This window comes from Daldinia loculata (assembly GCF_022478755.1).
Source record: "Daldinia loculata strain CBS 113971 unplaced genomic scaffold F4817scaffold_31, whole genome shotgun sequence".
In the NCBI taxonomy this organism is placed as follows: domain Eukaryota; kingdom Fungi; phylum Ascomycota; class Sordariomycetes; order Xylariales; family Hypoxylaceae; genus Daldinia; species Daldinia loculata.
Genome location: NW_026054885.1, coordinates 316,919 through 342,194, shown reverse-complemented (window position 1 = coordinate 342,194; position 25,276 = coordinate 316,919). Strand labels below are relative to the sequence as shown.

General features: G+C 48.2%; 4 protein-coding genes across 4 annotated transcripts; 1 reads left to right on the top strand and 3 right to left on the bottom strand.

Annotated features, from left to right (window-relative positions):
* Window positions 1-33: 33 nt before the first annotated feature.
* On the bottom strand, window positions 34-9,337 carry F4817DRAFT_147296 (mitochondrial protein from FMP27-domain-containing protein). Its single transcript, XM_049297931.1, has 2 exons — window positions 9,282-9,337; window positions 34-9,222 (listed from the first exon to the last, which is right to left on the bottom strand). The coding sequence occupies exon 2, from the start codon at window positions 9,186-9,188 to the stop codon at window positions 306-308; it is 8,883 nt and encodes a 2,960-aa protein (XP_049158141.1). The 5' UTR covers window positions 9,189-9,222; window positions 9,282-9,337; the 3' UTR covers window positions 34-305.
* A 736-nt stretch (window positions 9,338-10,073) lies between these two features.
* Window positions 10,074-13,397, bottom strand: F4817DRAFT_340736 (uncharacterized protein). The gene is made up of 6 exons (XM_049303676.1): window positions 13,018-13,397; window positions 11,326-12,946; window positions 11,225-11,272; window positions 11,056-11,168; window positions 10,717-10,985; window positions 10,074-10,657 (listed from the first exon to the last, which is right to left on the bottom strand). Exons 1-6 carry the CDS (start codon window positions 13,240-13,242, stop codon window positions 10,399-10,401), a joined length of 2,535 nt encoding a protein of 844 aa, XP_049158140.1. The 5' UTR covers window positions 13,243-13,397; the 3' UTR covers window positions 10,074-10,398.
* Window positions 13,398-13,555: 158 nt separating this feature from the next.
* Window positions 13,556-19,458, top strand: F4817DRAFT_147235 (nucleic acid-binding protein). Its single transcript, XM_049297929.1, has 3 exons — window positions 13,556-14,186; window positions 14,242-18,633; window positions 18,688-19,458. The coding sequence occupies exons 1-3, from the start codon at window positions 13,758-13,760 to the stop codon at window positions 19,225-19,227; spliced, it is 5,361 nt and encodes a 1,786-aa protein (XP_049158139.1). The 5' UTR covers window positions 13,556-13,757; the 3' UTR covers window positions 19,228-19,458.
* An 844-nt stretch (window positions 19,459-20,302) lies between these two features.
* On the bottom strand, window positions 20,303-22,668 carry F4817DRAFT_147239 (uncharacterized protein). Its single transcript, XM_049297930.1, has 5 exons — window positions 22,366-22,668; window positions 22,149-22,298; window positions 21,739-22,074; window positions 20,637-21,677; window positions 20,303-20,541 (listed from the first exon to the last, which is right to left on the bottom strand). The coding sequence occupies exons 1-5, from the start codon at window positions 22,378-22,380 to the stop codon at window positions 20,521-20,523; spliced, it is 1,563 nt and encodes a 520-aa protein (XP_049158138.1). The 5' UTR covers window positions 22,381-22,668; the 3' UTR covers window positions 20,303-20,520.
* Between the last annotated feature and the right edge of the window lie 2,608 nt (window positions 22,669-25,276).

Genomic DNA, 25,276 nt, shown 5'->3' with positions numbered 1-25,276 from the left:
GCCGACCTCAACTCCCTAACTCCGAATGTGTATATGAAAAAAGGGTGTAAATGCTCATGATAAAAACCGAAGAGAAAATTTAAAAATGACCGTGGTCAAAGGTGGAGGCTACCCAAAACGACTTGTGGGCTTGGTGCGGTATCCTGTTATTCCTACAATCCATCCAGGCTGCGTGGCGAGCTTTCGGGTTTTTATACATATATACGCCTGTGCGCCTCTTTGACTTCGGGGGCAATTATCGATTACTTCGTTGATTTATACCGGCCCATGTGGTCCGACCGCTGCGCCTTGCTCTATTTCGTCTATCACATCCATCTATCTTCGTCGTCATCCTCTTGCTCGTCTTCGTGGTTATTCTTAGCGTCGTTGTTATCCCGATCCCTAAGTCGGCTCGTCAACGCGTTCAATTTCCCCTTGATGAAGCCCGGAGTGCTTGACTTCCGCCTTCCTCTATCTTCAATCATGGTGAAGCCGCTGATGACGCCGCTGCTAGTAGTTGGCCGGAATGGGCTCAAGGAATCCACGGCACTCGTACTCGCGCTGGTTTTTGGTCGAGGCATGTCAATTCCAAGACCACTATGCGTACGGTCTATGGGCGTCGGAGGTGTCATCTTGACGAATGAAGGCACAGGTGGTGTATTCATGTTTTCTGCGCTATTGCTGAATGTATGACTGTATGAGCGGGACGAAGCAAGACTAGAACTCCGACTTGATGGTCGCTGCGGTCCCGGAATGTTCGAATGTGAGCTTCTTATGCTCCTCGGTGGTGACCGTGAGTAATCAACCGGGCTCGTTCCATATAAGCTTGACGAATCATCACTAATGTCGCCACTATTGGACATACTTGGCGTTGCAAGGAGGACGCTGCTAGTTGCTAGCTCACGCAGCTTATTTTGCTGTGCTGTGTTAGGCCGATGCTTGCTGAACTTATTACCGATGATAGCACCCGTATGAGAGATGAGTGCCTTGATCACGCGAGATTTGAACGCCAGGGCTAGGTCGAGATTGGACCATGTCTTGTTACGGTATTCGATAGTTGGCAGTCGGAAGACGAAGTCATGCACATCTTCGATATTTCGGTCACCTCTACCTTTGTAGCTAAGGCAGAGGACAACTGACGGAAGCTTGATATACGCAAAGGTTACGTAGTTTGAGGCACGTGCTATCATCTTTGTCAAGTCGTCCGAAGGCTTATCGTCTGCGTTGCCAGATTTCCGGGAGAGACCGAACCGTCCACTCTTCTTGGTTTCGCTGTTGTTGACTGCAGCGATCGTTGCGGCTCGGCCAATCCCCGTTTTCTGTGAAGCGGCACCTGATTGAATAGATTCGTAGGACGGCTTTTTACTAACCGTCTTCGAGCTAAAGAGCCGGAATACACTGCCACCATCACCCGAATGGACGCTTATGGCCTTGGGCTTCTGATAACTGTCTTCAGGCTGGCGTGAATCCAAGGCCAAGGTAGGTCGAAGACGGAGCTCTAATGATCCAGGCCGCGTTGAGAACGAAGGCTCCTTGTCAGAGGTGGCAGAATCAAGCCTACTAGAGCTGGACATAGCCTCGTCGGGCACGTCGTCTTCTTCCGTCTCACCGGGGAAGGCTGACCTCAGAATAAATGGCGAGTCAGACTGCTCATCGGCCTTATCTTCATCCATCCCAGGGAATATGTATTCAAAAAGTTTCTTCCCAACTTCATGTTCGAGCTGGATTCTCATGGGAAATAGATTTACTTCGAAATGGTCCATCACAGGTATGCCTGCTATAGCTTCTAGCATGTGCCAGTAGACACGGACCATTTGTTTGCCCTCTAAACCGGCGAAGGCTGCCTTCTCATCCTCAAAGTAAGGAGCAATCATTTCCGGATAGATCGCATCTGGCATAAGGTTTAAACCTAACACTTTGCCCACTTGCATTAGATTGATGTGAGATCCGTCCGAGTTGTCGGTTCGGTCATACTCGACATCTCTTAGCTGCAATTCGACGAGGGGCTCGTTGTTGTCGCGAATAAGATGCCAAACGATTTCCTTGGCGGATATAGTCCATCTCAGTAGAGCATTACTCTGCGACGCATTATCGTATTTCCGTTGCGAGGTAGTAATGGCTTTCATCACAAAGAATAATTCATCTTCGCACGCTGCGAGATCGCGTTCCAGAACCAATCGATCCTGCCATCCCTTCTTGTCTAAGTACTTCGAATGGATTTGGAAGTGTGTCTTGATGTCCTCTAGTTGACGGATACGCTCCTGCAATCTAGTGACCATTTCCGGGGTTCCTCGAAGGTCGCTGAAGTCCGAGGCCAGTATAATCTTTTCCAACCTCTCATTTCTCGTCTTCTCAAGAGGCTCGCTGTATAGAAGAAGGTCAAGCACGATAACGTACATCGCGTAGTATTGCGACGAATTGCAAAGAGCTCTAGCCTGAGGGAAATCTACCCAGAGACTATCCATCCTGCTTTCGGTGCTCTCCGTCGCCAGAGGATTGGCCTCCGTATTGACTTCGTCATTGTATTTTAACCGAAGAGTATTGAATTTGTCATATCTTAGCGTGGCTGATGTCTCTTGCACAACCCGTTTGAAGCCAAAAGGATCCGACTGGAAATCGTACATAACTTCCATAGGTACCCAAGGCGGCCAGGAGGAACCGGCAGGTGTTCCATATGTGTTGCCAGAATACATCGACAGCAGTTGACCCGAGAACCATTTCTGATGCGTCACAAAGAACTGTGCACTGTCCATTCTGAGCAAGAAACGTCGCTGGACTAACCCGCTGACCTGATCAGACAATCTTGCCTTCTCCATAACTTCGACCACCTTGAGTTCCATTCCCTTTCCGGTGATTAGAACAACGTGCTTCTTGTTCTTTTCACTTTGGAGCTGTATTTGCGGTGCGATCAAGCGGACATGGTATGAGTTCTGAGGAGCGAATTCTTCTGCTATACCACTGGTGATGTCCTCCATGTTTATATTGGTAGGGCCTTCGGTTGAAGAGTATCCGTCGGCGTCAACATACTTTCTACCATCTTTCAGGATTTGTTTGATACGGTATTCGATATCCGGGTCGGTTTCACTAGACTGCCTGGTGCTATTTGTGGCTGAAGGATGGTGTGCGTCATTATTGGGGGTATTGGCGGACTTGTTGTTTTGCTTGGCCCTGGTCTGCTCCTCTACAATGTCTAGGATGAACTTGACGGCAGGCCGAGATAGATAGTAAACGAAGCCGCGCCGTTGGCTAACTTGATGGCTATACCGGAGAATGATATTTCGCAGCAGATTGTTCCACTTCAATTGAACATTATGGACAACAAACCTATTCTTGAAATCGCTCGCAAAGTCGGTCCCTGACGGTATTCTAACTTTTCCATCTCCTGTATCGATCCATTCTCTAGATTCGTGGCTCGTAGACCCAGAATCTCCTGAAGCATCCTGATTATCTGCTGATGTTTTAATTGCCACTTGCTGTAACATATCTTCCATGAACATTAGCTTTTCTTTCAAGACGGTAGCATGCTTGCTAAGCATCTCGAATTCAGCTTTTATTTCTGGATCATTACCGTTATCACGGATCATACGCAATTCAGCATCGCCGATGTTGCGGGTGTTGGCAACAATCTGAGCCTTCAGCTGCTCCAATCGAGACTGGATCAGCTGGAATTGGACCCTCCTAGGATCATCATCCTGGCTCATTATACAGACATGGGTGGGTTCGTCTCCGAAAGGACTCGTGCGGTCAGGGTCTCCATCTATGGTGCCGCCAATGTCGGTCTGCCTGAAATATGTGACACGAGGAGCATACGCGAGCGGCAAAATTTTTGTGTCCGGAGTTGCTTCCGAGGGTAGGATTGAGTCGAGCTCGACAAAGTCATCCATATCAATCCAGCTAAAATCATTGTCAGGAATCGTGAAATGGGAGAGGTCTGCACCGTCTTCATCTTGATGTGTCATCAAGGTCGAAATCGAATTCTTCTTGATTGCCTCGGTGGTCGTGCCTTTAATACTAGCAGAGACAGCACGAACATCCGCAGATACAAGATCAAGCTGAGCTGCGTGAATCTTTATACCAGTTGTTCTACCATTCGTCTTGTGGCCTTGGTCTTGAGTGTTGAACTCTTCCCGGCGCTGGTGGATGTCAAGCATAAAGCTATCAAATCTAACCTTAATACCTGTAGCTGAAACAGAGTTTTCCGAGTAGTCTTCGGCATCTCTATGCTTATATATATGGCTCAGGAATAAGGGGGCCAAGAGGAGGTTGTACTTGATTGTACCTAGATGCCTTCCGAATTTCTTGCTGTTCTTTTCTCTCCCAGGCCATAGAGAACCCTGGCGAATAGGAAGCGACATAGGACCGCTGAATAGAGACCACCAAGCAAAGAAATGAGTGAAAAATCGAGGCGTCAAATGCACGGCATTATAACTTTTAGACGGCTGGATCTCCGACGACGCCCAATCCCGGTCGACTGGTGCTCTGATTGCAATAGAGAGATGTATGTGCTGGCTTCGGAATCCGCGGAAGGCATCATATGGGAGAGAACCGTCCTCGGATTTGGCGTGTTGGGGGGACTTCAAAACAACCTCGTAATGCGGTTTGAACTCGAAGTTCCGCTTCCCGTTCTCGATAGCTTGCTCGAAGACCAGTCCGGCCAGCCATTGAACATTGCCAGACACTTTCATCACAACCTTCTTGAACGCTGCGCCCGACTTGAAACTATTCTCGCTCGTCATGCTGTCTTCTTCTCCGGTTCGGCGCGACGCTTCTCTAACTTGGTGGCTGTAGTCTGGTATTGCAAGGACATATTCACCGCTATCCACGGTCATGAACTTCTTCGGGTCGTCGTCGGTATGGACATTCCATCTAACGTTGTTTCGCCAACACATCAAGAAACCTGCGCCGTTACCAGTGACACTGTAGGGGTCTCTAGTACCCTTCAAAGCAAGGTGAACATCGCCGTCTTCCTTCCATGCGGCCCGAACTCGAGAATGAAAATTGAGCCTAATCTTATCCCAGAACCCTACACGTTCCGAAGGATCCAATTGTGGCTTTGTGAACGACTCAATAGCCATCATCATATCTTGAATTGCCGGTTGATACGAAGGGCACCAGGTAATCCTGGTAGGATATGCGGTATTGATGTCAACATGCATGTCTGAGTAGGACTTCACGGGTCCAATAGTGCGGCGAACATCGATAGCGAAACTTCCATTCGGTCTTCCAGGCTCTGAATTGTCTGGTGGAGTAATCTGAACTCTGATTCTACGAGATGATTCATTGCCATGGAATTCTTCTGCGATAACGAAGTCCGTTTTGAGTGATAAAGCTGCAAGTCTCGATGATTGGCCAGGCTTGGTAGCAGGAACATGAAGTAAGGGTAGAGGATAGTCCCGGAGGCTAACTCTTACCTCACCCATATTGATCTGGACGTTCATAGGTACGAGGAGGGAGTATTTCATATCCTTGGGCATTCCTTTTCCGACTTCATGTAGAAAATCTGGTAGCTTCTGGATTGGGAATGACGGCTTGTCAATCACTATTTGCAGATCTGTTATCACAGTTGCCATCAGTGCCGGTCGTTGAGGCACTTCAAGTATTTTCTCATTATCCTCGACATCGTCAGGAATTTCATCGGGACCCCAGAATAAGCCGCGCAGCTCCTTCATACCATTTCTCGCCATCGCATAATGGCGATCAATACGCCTCTTCCAGCTTTGGGCGTTATGCTGATGGAGTTTAGTTCTAGCTTCCTGAATCGAGACGTGTGCGCTACCGCTCATGCCACGAATTGTTTCCGGGTCGTATCGAGGGTTCCTGCTTCTCGGCGCTTCGCTAGAGGAACGCTCTGCACGGCCAAATTGTGCGAGACCATCTTCACTCCTGCTTCTTACAAAAGAAGCATTCGAAGCTGCCGTTCGTCCTCTTGTCATCACAGATCGATTTCTAATCCGATTCGACTCTTTCCTTATTTCTTCTTCGTGGATCTTCTTCACTTTGACCCGATAAGCCTCCTCACGAGCAAGCCGTTGTAATTGCTCAACACGTCCAGCCCTATAAATCATTCCTAACTTCCATTCAAAAGCGCCGTCTTCAAGCTCAAATAAAAGAGTGCGGGTTCTCAAGGAGATTTTCGGGACGTTCTTTGGGCCTTCTGGTGCCTTATCCAGGATATACTCGTTCGTGCCTGTCTTGAAGCGGTGATGTAGTTGCTCGCTCGCCTTGATGACATTGATGATGTTGTCGGATATCTGGCTGATAATAAGCTCATGAGGTACTGCTAGTCGCATAGCATCGGTTACTATATCAAACATTTTATCGTCGTGATAACCACCAGTTGACATTTTCCTGCGTGACTGGCGGTAGTCTAGACGGATAGTCTTGATGCTTGCAACGCGTGCCCAAACTCCTCGCATTCGAGGCGCACCAGCATATAGCCGGATCAATTTTGAGAAGAAGAACGGAGGTGACCACCTATGCCGGCCAGCTTCCATGGCATATATCTGCATCATCAAAGGGGGATCGGAGGGCATTTCGGCTTTGATCTGAATAAGGGAGGCTTTAATATCATATGAGACAAGCTCCTTCGAGTACCGTGGGAATTTATCCATCTGATCAGCAATGGGCGAGTCGGGTGATATCAATGGAGGGCTCAGGTATCCTGTCTTTGGACTGGCTGGCGTCGGGGGTTGCGGTCCCGCTCCCGGTCCTCTCGTGAACGCATTTCGCAAAACCATGACAGCCACGCCTATGGAGTAGTGTCGATAAAGTGAATAATGAATAAGTAGAGTTCTCATATGGGAATGGACGTGAAGAATTGGACCCTGGGCATCACTGTGTGTCGAGAGAGCCACCTCGAAGCGGGGCATTTGAACGAACGGCTCAGCTTCCCATTTCTCTGGTGCCTCAACTATGAAAGCCTCCAGATTTCGCGTATGAAGAGTGAGCCTTCGTCCATCACCCTCAATCTGCTGCTTTTTGCGTGGGGATGGCGGCATGCCAACCGAGTTCAAGAAATCCGCATCAGGTATAAAAGATCGGCTAGCCGTCCGTCTTCGAGACGCTGGTCGGTTCCGTAACGAATCTAACCTATGAGCTCGATACTCCGTCGACCACGATTCCACTTGTAGCACGACGCCTCGAGTATTCCCGGGGAAATCTTCATCGATGCCCGTAATTTCAGCACTGAAGTCTTCGACTTGTACTGAAAATTGAAGCAGCCACGATGGCAGGGCACGAACAATGTTCTGAGATCTTTGCGTCTTTGACCCCGCCCTCTTGTCAGGCTCAACATCCAGCTTAAGCTGACGAACGATTTGGCGCAGACCTTTGGTTATCTCTGGGCGGGTCATACGAATTGCAAAGGTCTGGAGCTGACCGTTGGCAATTACATGGACATCAGGAGTTGCTGAGAGCTGTACTTTGAGGTCGAACGAATCTGTATCTATTAAGTCAAAGCGATTGCCTTGAGCAGTTTGATAATAGAGATGGTGGGTTTGAAGTCGGAAGGATGATACCAAAGAATAGTGTAAGTCTTCAACTGCAGAATGGAAGGACTCGAGGTCAAGCGAGATAGAGGAGATGGAAGAAATGATTAAGTCGAAGTCATCCGGGTCGTTTGTCTTTTCAACTGGAGGTAAAGCTATCCTGAGGACTGGTTCATGCATGGAAAACTTGATATTAGCTTTCGGTAATAGACGGGAAATAAGCATATGCCTCTGCTGTACGTGGGCCTTTGGCGCCTTCGGCCGGGGCTGGAGAAGAGCAAGAAGCACGGGAAGATGTTTTGGATAAAGATCCACCGAAGGCGAGGTAACGACAGAGTTCGCAAAGAGTATATTGGCATTTCGCTCTTCGGCGCTTCCAACATCAGAGAGCTCCACCGTTTTTGAAGGTAGGGTAGTCTTTACGGTTGTAGTAGCCATGGGAATATACACTATTCTTTCTGGTCTACCATTGCCATCATCAAGCCCAACAGAAATTGACAGGGCCGCGCCCAGAGCCTCGTGAGCAATGTCCTTTGAAGGAAAGTACATGCGATGTGCCGGGGACTTGGGGTCCAAGCGATGTAAGTCTATACCGACCTCCTTCATAGAAGCATTCAACAATAAAGGCGAACCAGCTGATTTCACAGCATTCACCTTCTTCGAGAGGCTGACAAAGCTCACTGCAAATTGGACTTCCTTAATTCCTCGAAGGATGGAGCTCACGAACTCTTTAGAATCAGACACCGTCTGCATTAACTCTTGGTCCGTACTGCCCGGCTGATCAAGTTCTTGTAAGACCTTGTCGACCGAAACCTCGATTGACTCGGCCTGCGTGTACGTATTTGAGTTCTGACGCTTGGATTTCTTGTAACGCTCGACACAGCTTCGTACATCGTCGTAAGGAATGTGCAGTCTGCCAAATTTAAGTGCAATAGCTGCATCCCGCAAACCATCCAAATTCTCATAGAGGAACCCATGGATGTTCAGCGTAGCACTATCCAGAATCTCAATGGCCTCGGCCCCCTTAGCTGTGAACAGAACGCTTCGTAAGGTGACGATCCATTCAGCAGAGTGTTGTTGACCCTGCTTTTCGGAACTTGTTTGGAAGAAGAAACGTGCGCGGTCCACCATTCGATTTCGAGTATCCAAGGCTATTGTAAAGCTACCAAATTGTATTTTGCCAGCATCCACAATATTAAGCGTAGAGTCGGTGGCCACGACATCTACCATACGAAGCCAACGGACATTTCGGTGGAGCTTCTTCACACGCTCTTTGACCTTTGTGAGCTGTTTCCAAGTAGCACTGCGAGCAGCCTCAAAGGCTGCTCGCCTGGAAGGCTGTTTCTTGGGTAGGGCTTTCGTTGTGATAGGCGGCTTCAGCCCTTTACCAACATCGCCGTCGCTCTCACTCTCGCTAGTATCGGCCCCAGCATGTTTTTGTTCTTCGAGAACTTTAATATCGACAGTTACGGCGAGTTCGCTTACGACGATGCTGAGCCAGGTCGGCTGGGAGAAAGTCGGACGGTGGACATTGAGGCCCAGGCCGCGGATCTCGATCTTGATGCCATCTTTGGGGGTATAAGCTAGTCGACGGAACGAGAAGTATCCAATTCGTTGTATAGATATTCCGGTTACTATACGGACTACGGCGAACAAGACAAAGGACGAGAGGTATAGGAGGACGAATACGCCAAAGACGAAAGTCGGATTTAAGAGTGCCATAGCACCTCAAGCAAGGCGTGTGCCGCGTTGCTAGCTTACGAATATAATATTAGCATAATTAGTTACGAGACCCAACATCTATTTTATTCTTACATTGTCACTTCGCGTGCTTGCTCTCCCTGCATCATCCGAGTGGTCGGGATAGGCGTTAATCCATATCGTTGCGTGTCGAGGTCAGAACGGCGATAAAGACAGGGATAGCTTTGTTCTTAGGTGGTATTTGAACGTGTGCTTAAATGGTTATAAAATATCCAGGCCCGTCCCTACTCGGATCTATAGATAGATAGCTGTTAGTCGGCTGAACAATAGCTCTAGATGTCTAGAACCAAGGGGTCGCAGCTGCTACCTCTAGGAAGGGGGTCGCAAATCGTGACAGATGAGAAGGAGGATTAGAAAAGGCTACAATACCTGGAAAGAGATAGGAAGAGATGGGTAAGGGTAATGCACGTCACAATGCAGCCGCATTGGTGGAAATCCTACGCTAAAATAAGGGTTGTACAGTGTACAAGACGCCGAAGAACAGCAAAGACAGGGCAAAAGACAGGGCAAGACAGGGCAAGGCAAGCCCCTAACGTGGGGTTTACATATTAACCCACTTAAGTCTAGATTAATGATTAATAACTCGGGAGACAGATGACACCAATGATTAACAAAGAAACAAAGAAACAAAAAATTCGAAATAACTCACCTCAATGAATTCAAGAGTACCTACCTAATTTACTATGTAGTTCTTAGTAACAACACAGAGAGAAGAAATTCAGATTATATACCGAACCTATATAACAGGTTTAAGTTTTCTAGATTTCTTCGTTTATTTGGGAATAAGAGGTATGATAGTAAAATGAGCAAACTTCGGTTCCTCCCGTCCCGCAGAGGTCTCCAGTACTCATTCAAGCTCATTCAATTATTAGTGGATCCGTCTATCCTAATATGTAATGGAGGTACTCATTTCACTTTGGTTCTCTAAACTTCGGCGAGTTCAAAATAATCTCCTGAGGCTATGTAATATCGCCAGTCTGTACAAATCAACGGGTGTATGTAAAACATTCTCGCTAAGCCCCAATGTTCCCGAGAAGAAAACCTCCATGTACTCCCTCCTTAAAGTCAACCGTGCAACTCCTTGCATGCTTCCAGAAATGACTAGTTCCCCCTGAGTAAAATCAAAGTTGTCGAGTTCCCATAAATTACCTATTACGGTACATCGTCGATGCTAGAGCTTTGACCGGACAACCTCTAGTCTGTACTTGACATCTTTGAGTGCCTTAGTGCTAGGCGACCAATCGTCAAACTGCTTTAGCAGTTCCGTCGTCTCCGAGTACAGTTCTGTCTTAACAAACTCCTCTTCTAGTAATCCACGCATAATCCAAGGCAACAGAAAGGGGTTTGGATTTGCCAATCTCTCTTGCCTCTGAATTCGACATGGCACGCCAGAAACATTGGTAGTCTCGAGAGCGTGTGAAATTGCCAAGCTTTAGCGTATTAGTAATGTTCGAATATTCATCCAGAAGCCGTTTAAACAAAAACTCACTCGTAAACTCGCTCATCGTCGTAGAGCCTTGAGTGGCCCTCCCCGGAATAGAGACTACCGGCTAGTGGTATGGAGAGCTCGCGGATGAGGCCGTGATCGGATATCCCCAAGTTTCGCAGTTTCAGTGCGAACCCAACTAGATGAGCAATGAAATCCGGGGCGTGAATACGTCCATCTATGAATACAGCACGGTATATATAAGGGTGTGAAGCTGGCGCGTTGATCGCGGATTCCATAGGAACCAGTTGATCATCAATGCTACCAATGTACTGCGATACTTAGTATTCGTTGTGATCAATTACGAGGAGCGCAATCCAACTAGGTTTCTTTAATACTCACAGTGATACGAGCTCCATAATTAACAACAGCTTCAAGTGCATGTTGGTATCTCTTGGATATTTCGCTTTCGGGGTCGGCAAACTGCCATAACTCAGCAGCAGAGCCCATCAACACTATATCATCCCATGTCAGTAGCTGCCATTTGCAAATAGCTATGGTAAACACTTACTACCCATGCCGGACTTGTAGTCAGGGAAAGGTCCAAGCGAAACACCAGCTAATCGACAGTGTTAGCAGCCAGTGTTACACTAACCATCGCCAATTACTTACCCATAGCGCAGACCCCAACTTTGGAGCTGGTGATGATACCCAAATCTATTAGCTTTTCAAGGAGCATTAAGCCAACAGGAACTCCTTGAGAATGGCAGGCTAAAACGATAAAGTCGGCGCCACGGATATGGTCTATCCAATTTAGGAGGAGCTTCCAGAGGTTATCGACCCTGTCCGCAATCTTTCCTTCGCCCTCAAGAGCGACCTTTTCAATCTCACAGTCCTCGCAACCGTGACTTTCTGCCCACCTCCGTATCGCCTCAGCGCCATGGTTTGCAAAGCGAATCGAGGTCCCTGTCGGCTGGCCAATCATCGGCCTCAGATATGATGCCGGGAAAAGACCGTGAATGCCAATAGCAACAGCTTTCTTGATTTTCGGTGGTTCTTTAACAAGGAATACGTGGTTTGTGGGGGGCTGTTGCGTCCGCAGCAGCAATTGTGTAATCTGCTTAACGATTGATGGGTTGTTCCTCATACGATACGTATTACGAAAGGAAGGCAGAAGCAGATTCGGTGCAGACGACTTGCTTGAACCCGGAGCAGAGGATTTCGATGGTAAAGTCTTCGCAGACACGTCTGACTGTGGAGTCCCTGGTCTTGATATCTGCTCACCGATATCTAGAGACTGAGGCCGTACCCTCTTGTTCCTCTTGGAGGAGTTCACCCTAGTAGATGCCTCCTTCAACGTCTTGACCGGAGCTTCTTTTACTGGCGTTGCACTTCCATTAACCTCGACACTGGTCGAGTGTCTCGGATTCGCCTCTGAACCATCCCCCATAATAGCCAACTCGCCGGATTCTGGCGTAGCGGCCGTTTTCGCGTTGCTTTTCTGACCTGTATCTCTAGACCAAAAAGCCCACGTCGAACTAACGGACGGCTGGCTCACTTCTACCGGCTTCGAAGGTGGGCTATCTTCCATAACTACGTCTTGGTTTCCCTTCGGCATAGATTCTTGGGCCGGTAGTGTATCCGTCGGCGTTTGCGCGGAGTTTTCTGGTACAGAGGATGTTGCCGATGAGTACCAATATCCAAACCAAGAGCTCGACGGCTTGGTAGAGGTAGATTCAACAGGTTCCGCCGGTGTCTGGTCAGGTTCAGAAGGTTGAGGAGGTTCAGAAGAGGGTTGAGATGTATCTGGCTGCATATTTTCGGGTTCTTTAGGAGGATCGACTTCCATACTTTCGTCCTTCGGAGTAACCACCTCTGGCACCGATGACCTGCCAAACCATCCCAACCAACTAGAAGAGGCCTGAGGTGGTTGCGTCGTTCCCGTCGAAGCTTGAATCTCACTTTTGTTCGCGGTCGCATCGGGAGCCTCTTGGTCCTTTATCACCGCCATTTCATTATTTTTATTAGCATTATCTGCTTCCCGAGTTTTTGCGGATTTGCTATCATCTTGTTCAGGCTCCACAGGTGCTTCGGTAATTTTGGGCAGTGCCTTAGTAGATTGGCCATCGGATTCAACAGAATCGTTATCCTTCTTAATTTCGAAACGGCTAAAGTCGGGAACGGCGTCGGGACGTAGAGTGCCACCCATGATAGTCTGATGTGAGACTTGAGTTGAGGCAGACGACTTGGGTACTCGTGGCCAAGAGCCATACCAACTTCGAGGCTTGCGCACCTGTGACATAGAAATCCTCTAATTAGTAGTAAGTTCTAGGATATGATTTAGTCATATAGTATATTGCAGACCTGCTTTGAATCATTAGGTCTTGTAGATGTAGATTTAGATGTAGATGCAGATGCAGATGAATTCGAATTATCTCGCTTCGTGGGTGGCATCGACTGGCCCGAAGCTAGAGAGGATTGTGACGCAACACCGCCGTTGGCGTTGGCCTGTGATGGGAGAGTTACAGGACTAGCATCACTGTTCTCCCTAGTAGAGGGATTCGGTTTCGCACGCTTCCGGGGAATCATAATGGATTATGATGTAGAACTTGAGAAGTCGACTCCATAGAATGAATACTTTCCTACCAAGTTTCGTTGTTAATTATTCTATGTTTCACTACGTAACCTTTGAGCAGGAAACCATGTTAAGGTACCTAAGGTACATACCTACATGTAGTACAGGCCTCGGAAGCAAAGCTGCATTATGGCGGGAAAGTGGGACACCCATGTAGCTCCTACATAGCTCCTTGTAAATCCAAATACCTAGACGCCAATGGGAGGCGATAATAGGTGGGGGTTGCCTGCTAACTCCTAGTGTAGACCCTGCAGCAGCTGAGCAAAGGAGGTATCGATCATTTCCGTACCCACTAGAAACTCTTATCGATAATCGATAATCGATAACTGACTATCGCGAAAAAAAGTTACCCTGCGCAGAAGATTGAAAGCAAAGTTTCAAGTGGAATCAATCTTAGCATATCTAACAATTGTATAAGCCCTCCACCGAACGGGCGCAATTTTACTAGCAAATTGCTATGAGATAGGCAATGAGCTCACTCAAGAGGAAAGATGCCCCTGGGGCGGCATCAATTGCAAAACCCACGAAAGCGCATAGCGACTCGCGGCCGTCAAAGCGATCCAAGCCCGACAAGACCTCTGAGAAAAATGATTCTGAGAAAAATAATGCGAAGTCGAATTCGAATTCGAAACCCACTAGCACATCTACAGTCTCGCGCTTAAAGGAAGATGAACCTCTTTTTCCTCGTGGAGGTGGCAGCGTCCTCACTCCACTTGAGCACAAGCAGATCTCCATACAGGCGAAGCAAGACGTTCTATTCGAGCAAGCGTCCGGGCAGAGTACGAACAAACCAGACCGTATTTCCAAGAAGAAGAGGGTCAAGCTATCGAAGGATGGAAAGTCTGGAAAGTCTCAGCAGGATGAAGAGAGTACGAAGGTCGAGAGTCTCAACTACAAGGTTTGTTCCAAATAACCATCGTATACCATTCGAATTTGCTGCTAATAATTTCTAGCGGCTAGTCAAAGGCTCTCTAGTTCTCGGCCAGGTAGCGGAAATTAACCCTCTAGAACTTGTCCTATCACTACCAAACAATCTCTCTGGCCATGTGCCAATTACTGCTATTTCCGACACTCTAAACGAGAAGATAGCAGCCGAGGCGGCCAATGACGAGGAAGATGACGAGGCCGAAGATGGTCTCGACCTACAGACCATCTTCAAAATTGGCCAGTATCTTCGCGCCTATGTCACGTCAACTATTGAAGAGTCGACAGCCGCTTCTGCTAAACCTAGGAGGCGTATTGAATTAACATTGCGTCCAGCTCTCGCAAATACAGGTTTATCCAGTCAGGATGTCGTTACCAACTCTACCGTCATGGCAACAGTCATTAGTGCCGAGGACCATGGTTTCGTCATGGAACTAGGTATATCTGATTCAGACCTGCGAGGATTCTTGCCTCGAAAAGAGTTAGCAGAAGACATGACGGATTCTCAACTACAACCTGGAAGTGTCGTCTTATGTCTCGTGACGGGGAAAGCTACCAACGGCAAGGTTGCTCAGTTGACTACTCTTCCGAATAAAATTGGGAGAGTCCAGAACTATGCATCAGAAGCAACCACAATTAACACGTTCTTACCAGGATCCGCGGTAGAATTCATGGTAACAGATATTGCCAAGCGTGGAATACTAGGAAAGGTTATGGGTTCCCTGGATGTTACGGCTGATCTAATCCATTCGGGTCTCGGACCCAAGGCCCTAGACTTGGATTCCAAGTATAAGATTGGGAAGAAGTATAAGGCTCGCGTAGTATGCAACTTCCCAGCCGCTAAAGATCCAAAATTAGGTGTCTCGTTGCTAGACCACGTGGTGTCCTTGAAATCAAAGTCGACTCCTTCGGGTGAGCTGCCTCCGAAAGCTCTCCCTATATCATCAGTGGTGGAACAATGCAAGGTTATCAAGGTTGATCCAGAAGTCGGCCTGTTTGTTGATGTTGGTGTCGAAGGAACACCTGGGTTTGTACATATATCCAGGGTCAAAGATGGTAAGATCGATATGCTGTCCGAGTCTTCTGGCCCCTTTAAAACGGATTCCGTGCACCGTGGCCGAGTAGTAGGCTACAATGCTATTGACGGCATGTTCCATCTATCGTTCGAGAAGCACATCCTAGAGCAGCCGTTCCTGCGCATCGAAGATATACCCATAGGTGAAGTTGTCAACGGGGAGATTGAGAAGTTGATGGTGAATCAAGATGGCGTCAGTGGCCTGCTTGTTAAGCTTGCAGAGGGTATTGTTGGCTTTGTTCCGGAAATGCATTTGGCAGATGTTCGACTACAACATCCCGAGAAGAAATTTCGAGAAGGACTCAAAGTTAAAGCTCGAGTGCTTTCAACCGATCTAGTCAAACGACAAGTCAAGCTTACGTTGAAGAAGACGCTTGTAAACTCCGAAGCGGTCCCCCTAAAGTCGTTTAACGAAGTTACTGTGGGTATGCAAGTTCCGGGTACCATCATCAAGGTGTTTGCCAACGGTGCCATCGTACAATTTTATGGTACGCTCAGAGGGTTTTTGCCAGTTTCGGAAATGAGCGAGGCGTACATTCAAGATCCAAAAGAGCATTTCCGTATCGGTCAGGTTGTCAGCGTACACGTCTTGAGTTTCGATGTGGAGGCACGAAAACTCTTCGTTTCCTGCAAAGACCCTTCCGCCTTTGGTCTCGACAAACAAAATGCCCTCAAGAAACTCCAGCTCGGAGATGTCGTCTCTGCTAAAGTTGTGCAGAAAACTGAGGACGATGTGTTTGTCGAGTTAACTGACAGCTCTCTGAAGGCCATGTTATCGGTATGGCATCTGGCCGATCGACCCAACAAATGCCAATCTACCTTGAAACACGTCCGCGTTGGACAGACCCTCAACGATCTTGTGGTCCTAGAGAAGAATGAAGGTCGTCGATACATAGCGTTATCGAAGAAGCCTAGCTTCGTCAAGGCGAATAAGGATGGGAAGCTTCTCACATCTTTAGAAGGAGCTAAAGTCGGCGACCTTCGGCAAGGTTTCGTAAGAAATATTACCGCCACGGCAGCCTTCGTCCAGTTCTGTGGTCAGCTTACTGCCTTGCTACCCAAGTCAAAATTGCCCCAGGAAGATCAAAAGAAGACAGACTTTGGACTAGAAAAATACCAACCAATACTTGTTAAGATTGATTCTGTAGACAGAGATCGTGGCAGGATTGTTGCTGCTTCCCCCTTGCTTGAAGATGATAAGGGCTCGAAGAACGATACCTCTACCGTATCGAACAAGATTGAGAACCCGGTGGACGAGACTATTTCCTCGACTGATGATATATTCATAGGCAAAATTGTCAAGGCCAAAATCACATCGGTTAAGAATACGCAACTCAACGTTAAGCTTTCCGACAACATACAAGGCCGTGTTGATGTTTCCCAAGTATTCGACTCCTGGGACAAGATTTCAAAACCGAAGTCCCCATTGAGTACATTCCGAGTGAATAGCACAATTACAGTTCGAGTTTTGGGTGTCCACGATGCCAGAAATCATCGCTTCTTGCCCATATCGCACCGATCAACTCACTCAGTCCTTGAGCTGTCTGCAAGACCGAGCGACTTAAAGAAAGACGCCCCGCAGGTATTATCATATGATAAATTAGAGCCTGGCTCTACTCATGTGGGCTTCGTCAATAATGTTGATCATAATTCCCTTTGGGTAACTCTCTCGCCTAATGTGCGAGGCAGGATCAACACCCTAGAGATATCAGACGACGTTTCTCAACTCGAGAATCTGGCTTCGAGCTTCCCGATCGGGTCCGCGTTAAAAGTTCGTGTTCTCGCAGTTAATGCAGCTGAAGGCCGTCTCGATCTCTCAGCACGCTCCGCAGGCTCGTCAGCGAATCTCACTTGGGAAACAGTTAAACAGAACATGGTTCTTCCTGGTCGGATTACAAAGATTAACGAACGGCAGATCATCGTGCAACTCAGCGACGTTGTCTCTGGCCCTGTGCATTTAATAGACGTTAGTGATGATTACGGCGAAGCAAACACACTTTCCTACAACAAGAATGACATCACCAGAGTTTCAGTTGTCGAAGTCGATAAGAGCAACAAGAAAATCCGGCTCTCGACTCGTCCTTCGAGGGTGTTAAACTCTTCTTTGCCTGTTAAAGACCGCGAAGTCACTAAGGCATCTCAAGTGAGTGTCGGTGATATTCTTAGAGGATTCGTGAAGAATGTCTCCGACAAAGGCTTATTCGTGAGTCTCGGCGGAAATGTAACAGCAATGGTCAAGATCTCAGATCTTTCAGATAGATACCTCAAGGAATGGAAGGACGAGTATCAGATTGACCAGCTTGTCAAGGGCCGAATAATCTCGGTAGATTCCGATACAGGCCATATACAGATGAGCCTCAAGGCTTCAGTCGTCGACAAAGATTTTGTTCCGCTCATCAATTATTCAGACCTCCGTGAAGGCCAAATCATCACGGGCAAGGTCCGAAAAGTGGAGGAATTCGGCGCATTTATTGTCATCGAAGGCTCTGCGAATGTTAGCGGGTTATGTCACCGCAGCGAGATGGCTGAAAAGGCTGTCCAGGATGCGCGAAAGCTCTTTGCCGAGGGCGACATAGTCAAGGCAATCATCCTAAAGCTTGATAGGCAGAAGAAGCGAATAAGCTTTGGCTTAAAGCCCTCATACTTTGAGGATGTAGATGAAATGGATGTCGACGACAGTGACGAGGATGAAAATGCCGGTGCCGCACTATTAAGAGATTCGGACGAGGACGACGATGACGATGACGAGATGGAGGATGCTGGTACCTCTGTAATTATAAGAGGGACCGATAATGATTCAGAAGCAGAAGATACCGACGATGAGGATACTAAAATGGCAGATAAGGAGGGCGACGACATTGCTCCTCTCGACGCTGGCGGTTTTGACTGGTCTACCAATGCGCTTGACAAGGTCGACGGGGCGGATGATGATGCAGACGAAGATGCGAGCGCAACACAGAAAAAGAAGAAGCGAAGAAAGCCGCAAATTGAAGTAGACAAGAGCGGTGACCTAGACGCGTTTGGTCCCAGGACAGCTGTCGACTACGAGCAACTCCTCAACCGCCAGCCCAATTCGTCCGCATTATGGATCGAGTACATGGCTCACCAGATGCAAGTCAGCGAACTCGCCAAAGCCCGCGAGGTAGCTGAGCGTGCCATTACAACCATTAGTAGTACTGAAGAGACGGAAAAGCTCAACACTTGGATCGCCTATCTCAATCTTGAAGTCCGATTCGGCAACGAAGACAGCGTCGACGAAGTCTTCAGGCGTGCTTGCCAGGTCAACGATCAGCAAGAGGTTTACCAACGCTTGGCCAGCATCTACATCCAGGAGGATAAGGCTGGGGTAAGTCGTATTTCAACTTCACTCTTATATACACCAATGCTAATAATACTATAGAAAGCGGATGACCTTTTCCAAACCCTCGTCAAGAAGTTCGGCGCGGAATCACCGGAGGTCTGGTACAACTACGCACACTGGCTGCATGCCGTCCAGAATCAACCCGAGCGTGCCCGAGCCCTTCTACCTCGGGCCACCCAGGCGCTCCCGAACCACGCGCGCTTCCCGCTGATGACCAAGTTTGCAGCGCTCGAGTTTAACTCGCCACACCGGAACCCAGAACTAGGACGCACCATGTTCGAAGGCTTGCTGGCTACCTTCCCCAAGCGCTTTGACCTCTGGAACCAACTGCTCGACCACGAGGATGTACCCGGCGCCGACAAAACTGCCATCCGCGACATATTTGAGCGCGCTATCCGGGTCAAAGGGTTGAAGGCTAGGGCGGCGAAGAAGTGGTTCAAGAGATGGGCCGACTGGGAGGAGAAGAACGGCGACACAAAAAGTAGGGAGAGAGTTAGTGCTAAGGCTGCTGAGTGGGTGAGATCTAGGGCTGAGGCTAAGGCGGCAAAGGAGGATGAGGAAGAGGATGATGATGAGTAGATGGTGTCTTACTTGTCTTTTGCACGATCAAGTATCGGGTTGCTTCATCTCCGCAACATAGGCTATTGTATATGGGTTAGGTGACAACCTATACAATCTTAAGTATATATTTAACAGTGCATAATTCAAAGCATTGATTACGCTGCTGAATATTTCTTACCTAATTAAACCAAGTTACGTTTGCTACTATCCCACCAGGGGTAAAGAAGTACTAGAAGTTATACGGCATGCATCAAGTCAATATACATCTAGACGCGAAGGTGATGTGAACAGCTCTGTTATGAAGATAGCCCTCGACGGGTCTTTTGTCTACCAGATGATCTCCTATCCATCTCTGAATTACATTCAAGCCAATGAACTCCAATGCTCCATCAAAAAGAGAATAAAAAAATAAAAAAGGACATTCCCCCTTCCCATCCTTCTTCCCCGTCTCCCTTCTTCGGAGCCTAGCAGCTCACCCGTGGAATAAGTACATTACTATACGGCTCGTCCTTCGAAACACCACCACCACCAAGATCAGGGTTAAAACATCGATAGCGGAAAAAGCAAGTAGAAAATAAAAAATAAGTATAATAGATAAATTGCACTATACTCCTCCCATCCTATCCCCCACCCGATCGGCCGTGAAATCCATTCGCCGGTTATCCAAATCTAAGCTGGGGATATACATATATATATGTTTGCTTGCTTGTTATGTGCTGTGATGTGATGTGACGGGAATGACGAGGCGTGTCGAGATGTTTGGTCAAGGAGATCCAGTTGCAAAACGCAGGACAAACGAGTTGATACAGGCTGTGCTTCAACAGTCGCCGTTTTAGAGAAATCCCCGTCTTGATTTATGTATGGCTCGGATCGCATCCCCCACGAAGGGAGGGTGGGGGGTCAAATGTGAAACTGCCACGCTTCCTCGTTTCATAACGCATTAGAGGGAACCCCCCCGGATTAGACCCGATTGATCGAGGGACCACATCGGAATAATGATGATGATGGTGGTGTGAGTATTCAAAATTCAAAGATGGCTACTAAAAGGAGGTATATAATATATAATATAGTGATGCTGGAGAAACTAGACTGAAAAAGGGGTAGGGGGTTGGGGATTGGGTAATAAAATGGAAGAGTAAAGATCGGTAGTAATAGATAGTAGTAGTAGTAGTATATAGTGATAAAAATGCCGAGACGAGCCGAAGCTAAGATGATAGTCTCTTCGTTACATCGTATGAAGTTCAGATTCAGATCGCAATGCTGGGTATCGTTTGTAATCGTAATGCCGCACACGAAAGGAAAGAAAAACGTCTAGATCTCTTGGACCCATATCTGTCGATCGTGTTAGCCAGTCTGTAAGTCACTATAAAGGCGAGTTTATACTAATAATAGTGAGAGAAAATAAGAGAGAATGGTAAAATTCTTACCTCCAACTTGCCAATATCCAACCTCTGCTTCCGCGCCATCTGCTTAACACCTATCATGGCGACGTCCAGATCGTCCTGGTCGCCCATGGTAATCATATCCGTCGACTGCGGCACATCCTCGTCGCGCACCTTGAGCTTGAAGCGCCGGCGCAGGCCAAACTTATCCCGGATCCGGTCCACCAGCTCCGAGAACTCGATCGTCGTGCTGACCATGACGTACCGCACGTCTTCCGCGTGCACCTTTATGCGCACCTTGCGGATCTCAGGCCGTCTCGAGCCGCCGCGCGAGGACCCCCCCGCCACGGACGTGCCCGGCCGTCGGCTCGTCACCATTTCGAATTCCCCCTCGTCGAACGAGTCGTAGTCGCTGGCTTCCTCCTCCTCCTCGATGTACCGCGGATTCCGCCGGCTCTGGCCCCGGCCTACACTGCTACCGCCTCCGCCCCCGCCCCCGCTGCCGCCCCCGTACATGTCGTACACATCTTCCGGGTATCCGTCGTCCTCGTTCCTCGAGCGCCGCATCCGGGGCTGCTCCGCGCGCGAGAAGCTGCGCGGCGGCGACCTCATCTCCGACGCGGACCTGGACGGCGCCTTGCGCTCGCTGCGCGGGGAGTTCATCTTGTCGTAGCGGTTGCTCTTGGACGGCTCGGGGATGTTGAGTCGAGCGGGCATCGGCTTCGGGCCGTTGCGGACGGAAGCGGCGCGGGTCACGGCCGCGGGCTTGTCGTTCTCGGGCGGCGGCGTGGGAGGGAATGCGTTGCGGCCGGCGGGTGGTTCCGACTGTTGTCGCTTGCTCTGCAGGCCTGGTTTGACGAGGTTCGTCGCCGCGAACGAGATGTTATCTGCCGGACGGTCGTCCTTCTCGACTGCCCTTCCGGCGTTCTTGATCTCTGATCCGGCGAAGCCCGTGAATGCGTTCGCCCTGTCGGAGGCGGCGACTAGACGGGCTTTTCCTAGGTAGTCCTTCGTCTTTAAGTTTCGCACCTTGGCCTCGTTGGGCCGGTATACAACTCCCACGGGGATGGAGAATACAGTATAGCCCTATAGAGCGTTAGTATCTAGTTGAAGAAAATTCCGAAAATAGAAGAAGAAAAAATCGCACCTCGGCCTCTTCCCTAATAGCCTCGTCGATAACATTGTGGTCCTCGACAACCTTCTCCTTCACCGCGAAATTCAGATCCTGCAAACCCGCGTCCTTCTGTTGCAAGTAGATATAGCAGAGACCTCGGTTGAACAGCACCTCGCAAGAGTACAGTTTGAACAGCAGACCCAGTTGCGCGTAGTCGATCATCGTATTGCCTCGGAGATATAGCAGGGTATCGTTGAAATTCGCCAACGCCTCTTCGAAGTCGCCGAGCAGGAAGTTAGATACACCCTGCTGGAAATAAGCCACGGCAAGATATTGATCTAGCCGGATCGCCCTCTGGTAGCATTCGACCTAGGAGCGGGAAAGTTTTAGTATTCCAAAACGTGGATTAACTTAGGGTAGGTTAGGTATGTTAGGTAGCTTACAGCTTTCTCGTGCTCTCCTAGCGTCGCATGTATAACACCCATGTTAAACAGAATCTTGGACGTATCCGAGATGTTGTCGAATTCCTTCAGCGCCTCTTCGAATTCATTGTTGTCATATCGACTCAGGGCCGACACCCACGATTCTATCTCCTAGATGGAGCATTAGCAACTCTATGCTCTTAAACGCACGCCACCATTCCTCTAAACATCGACCTACCTGCTTTAAAGACATTGTGTCGCCGGGATGAGCCTTGAATTAGTACCAATTGCTTTGTCCAGAAAGCAAAGGTGGAAGGGGGCCGCTCCTTGCGGCGATACTAATGCCTAGAATTTCGAGTCGCCCCTTTTTGTTCGTATCCAGCTCAGCCTTGGATTGTTGGTCTTTGCGTTGTTTGGCCAAGGCCAGAATGTTGATATTTTTTTGGTCTTTAATCACACTTATTCTACTAGTCTCCTGTGCCCTAATAGCCACTCTCCCCTCTTTGAATTTCCGCGTGCTAATAATAATCTTGGCAGTAAGTAATATAGCGGACTGGTTGGGTCCTTTATTAGGAAAGATGCGTCTTGTAACAGCTTGAAAATCGGAATCCCTTCTTTCGCAATTGGGGTCGGTTTAGATGAGAGCCTAGCTACGGGCTACGGGCGGCGTCCAAGTTCGGCAAAAAAGAATGGACAAAAAAAGGTCGGGGGGGTGTTGGTGGGATATGTAGGTACAGACGCACGATGGCCACGAGCCAACGGGGTGGGACTTGTGTCGATTACTCGATTACTCGATTACTCGATTAGACGTATTGAACTTATTAGTTACCTAGAAAGGTAGCTGGGTAGATAGACTAGGCCGGTTTCTTCGCACTGCGCTGCAAGGATTGGATGGAGTGACTTGTAGTTTTTGCAATTCTTGCAAACGAGAACAAGTAAATGAGTGGATGGATGGAACGACGACGAAGCCAGCGCGTACAGAAGGGCTAAGAGTGGGTGAAGGGCGAAAAAGACAGTGACAGGCGAGGACGAGACCTTGTGCCAAGCGAAGCATTGGACTGGACGGAAAAGACTGGTAATTCTGGGTCCCTTTTTTTGGTCAGAGTTCCGAACCAGCTGGGATTAATAGTAAGGTTTATGTGTATTATTTGAGTATTATTTGAGTACGTACTTATTTCTCAAAAAGCTCTTACTATGTAATGAGACCCCGGCTTTGCTTTGGGCGATTGTGATGCTTGTGGACACGGAGCGCCCTCTTTGCGGGCAGCCAAAACGACGATGATGCTTAACCAGGGTCCAGACTGTAGGGAGAGACAGGGGTAGGTACCCTAGGTATGTACCTAACCTATCTTCTCAACCGAGGGCTTGGACTTGGACTTGGACTTGGGACTTGTGCGTTTAGAAAAGCTCGGAGGAGGAACTTCCAATGAACGCCGGCCGCCCGTCCCTTTTTATTCCGCTTCAGATGTGAGGGTTGCAAGAAGTTGGTTGGCATTCGGAAGTTTAGCTTCTTAACCTGTCGTTCGACCTGTCATGATCAAGCAAACAATATACAGCTCAATATGTTCTTAGATTGTCTCATCTAAACACAACTCTGCTGGCGGCCAGGGCGCCTACAAGTAGTACAGCCTCATTAACAAGCGCGCAGAGTATCTAGGTAGTCAACCGACTCCTTCGCGCCATCGATACTAAAATTGGCCGCCTACGGACGTACCAACATCTACAAACAATGAAGTTGATCGCACAACGTATAAGTTGTTTATAGATCAGGAGGATGGTGGATGAAAATACTAGGAGGTAGTACCGTCTCAAGACTAACTTGGTCGTCTATTTTACCTTCCTTCGTTTACCCCTTGGATGATTAACGCCAGTTCGTTCTATCGAGCCATCTTCACAGACGCCTTCTTAAGAAGATCCCGTTATAAATGATATAGTATACTCACAACCACCACCAACATTCCCATATACGTATTCTACATACCTGTCAGTGATTAGTAGTATGTATATGTAACTTCTTCAGCAGAGTGAGCATCAAGCAGCGTATGTAGTATGGCAAAAGTAGCAACAGTCGTCGATATTAATCCTAGTCTCTTACTCTTTTGGTCCTTGGGGTTGCAACTTGGAACGGACCCTGTCTCTCCTCGTGCAGCAAGTGTTCCAAAGCGTCGATTAAGGGGGAATGATTGGTCGACGGGATTCGGCAAAGCCCCCACAGTGTCGGACTCCAAGGCGTTTCCAAGGGCGCCTAAAATCTGAATCGAGCCAGTCAGTGCTCTAGGTCATGTACAATGTCTTGTTCGTCTCATTATTTCCTTCACAATTCTTATTACAACGCCTTCGAATCAACAAGCTCCGTGCCCGAGCTGTCTAACCTACATAGTAGATGCATAGCTCATTGTGCCCAAGTGTTATGCTATCTCGAATCCGGAATAGGCAATCTGTATATATCGTAATTCTTCTCTTTTACCCCAATCGGTGTTGTAAGGATCATATCTACGCGCCGACAAGCCTTCTAGTTATCTTCAGCACAATTCGTCACTCGCAGTAATGCATGTGATGCTCTCTCATAACTCGAGGTCGGAGGATTAAACGAAGGCTTGTCATCGATTAGGTATACTATATACCATACTATGCCTGTTCCGTACATGTCAAGCATGTAAAGTCGTTACCAAGCTCAACTTGATGCCTGCTAGTCATCTCATCTCTCCATATGCACGATGCAATCGGACGGCGTGCTACAATCTCACCTTCCGAGAGGCCCATTCCAGTTGTTCATTGTTCCGCTATGATATTTCAGAATATCCATCCCATCGTAGCGGGTTCTATGTAGCTCCCCGGTCTTAGATAGCTCTACACCATCTCTACAAGACGCACGTCATTACGAATTAGTGTCAGCTGAAGAATTGTTGAAGACACAAAACTGCTGGATTGCATAGTAATATATCAAGTTTATTGCGAAACTCGCTTCCCTCCAATACGTTTGAGGCAGTCTTCCTACCCTTAGTCTTGACAACTATTAGCTGGGTATCTGTTAAAGCGAGTAGCATAGGTACCCGCCTAAGTAGTCAGGCTCGGCATAAAGAGCAGGGCGGGTGTTTGATGATCCTCGAATCTCAGAAAGTCCGTGTTATTCAGAAACCCCTGGACCC

What these genes read in the sequence shown, in the direction of transcription:
- F4817DRAFT_147296 (XM_049297931.1), bottom strand. Translation starts at nt 9,188, where the DNA reads ATGGCACTCTTAAATCCGACTTTCGTCTTTGGCGTATTCGTCCTCCTA.
- F4817DRAFT_340736 (XM_049303676.1), bottom strand. Translation starts at nt 13,242, where the DNA reads ATGATTCCCCGGAAGCGTGCGAAACCGAATCCCTCTACTAGGGAGAAC. An exon ending in CTACAAGTCCGGCATGGGTA is followed by an intron (nt 11,169 to 11,224) that starts GTAAGTGTTTAC and finishes GGGATGATATAG; the next exon opens with TGTTGATGGGCTCTGCTGCT. An exon ending in ATTATGGAGCTCGTATCACT is followed by an intron (nt 10,986 to 11,055) that starts GTGAGTATTAAA and finishes TAAGTATCGCAG; the next exon opens with TACATTGGTAGCATTGATGA.
- F4817DRAFT_147235 (XM_049297929.1), top strand. Translation starts at nt 13,758, where the DNA reads ATGAGCTCACTCAAGAGGAAAGATGCCCCTGGGGCGGCATCAATTGCA. An exon ending in TCGAGAGTCTCAACTACAAG is followed by an intron (nt 14,187 to 14,241) that starts GTTTGTTCCAAA and finishes AATAATTTCTAG; the next exon opens with CGGCTAGTCAAAGGCTCTCT. An exon ending in TCCAGGAGGATAAGGCTGGG is followed by an intron (nt 18,634 to 18,687) that starts GTAAGTCGTATT and finishes ATAATACTATAG; the next exon opens with AAAGCGGATGACCTTTTCCA.
- F4817DRAFT_147239 (XM_049297930.1), bottom strand. An exon ending in CTATTAGGGAAGAGGCCGAG is followed by an intron (nt 21,678 to 21,738) that starts GTGCGATTTTTT and finishes AACGCTCTATAG; the next exon opens with GGCTATACTGTATTCTCCAT. An exon ending in TGGATATTGGCAAGTTGGAG is followed by an intron (nt 20,542 to 20,636) that starts GTAAGAATTTTA and finishes CACGATCGACAG; the next exon opens with ATATGGGTCCAAGAGATCTA.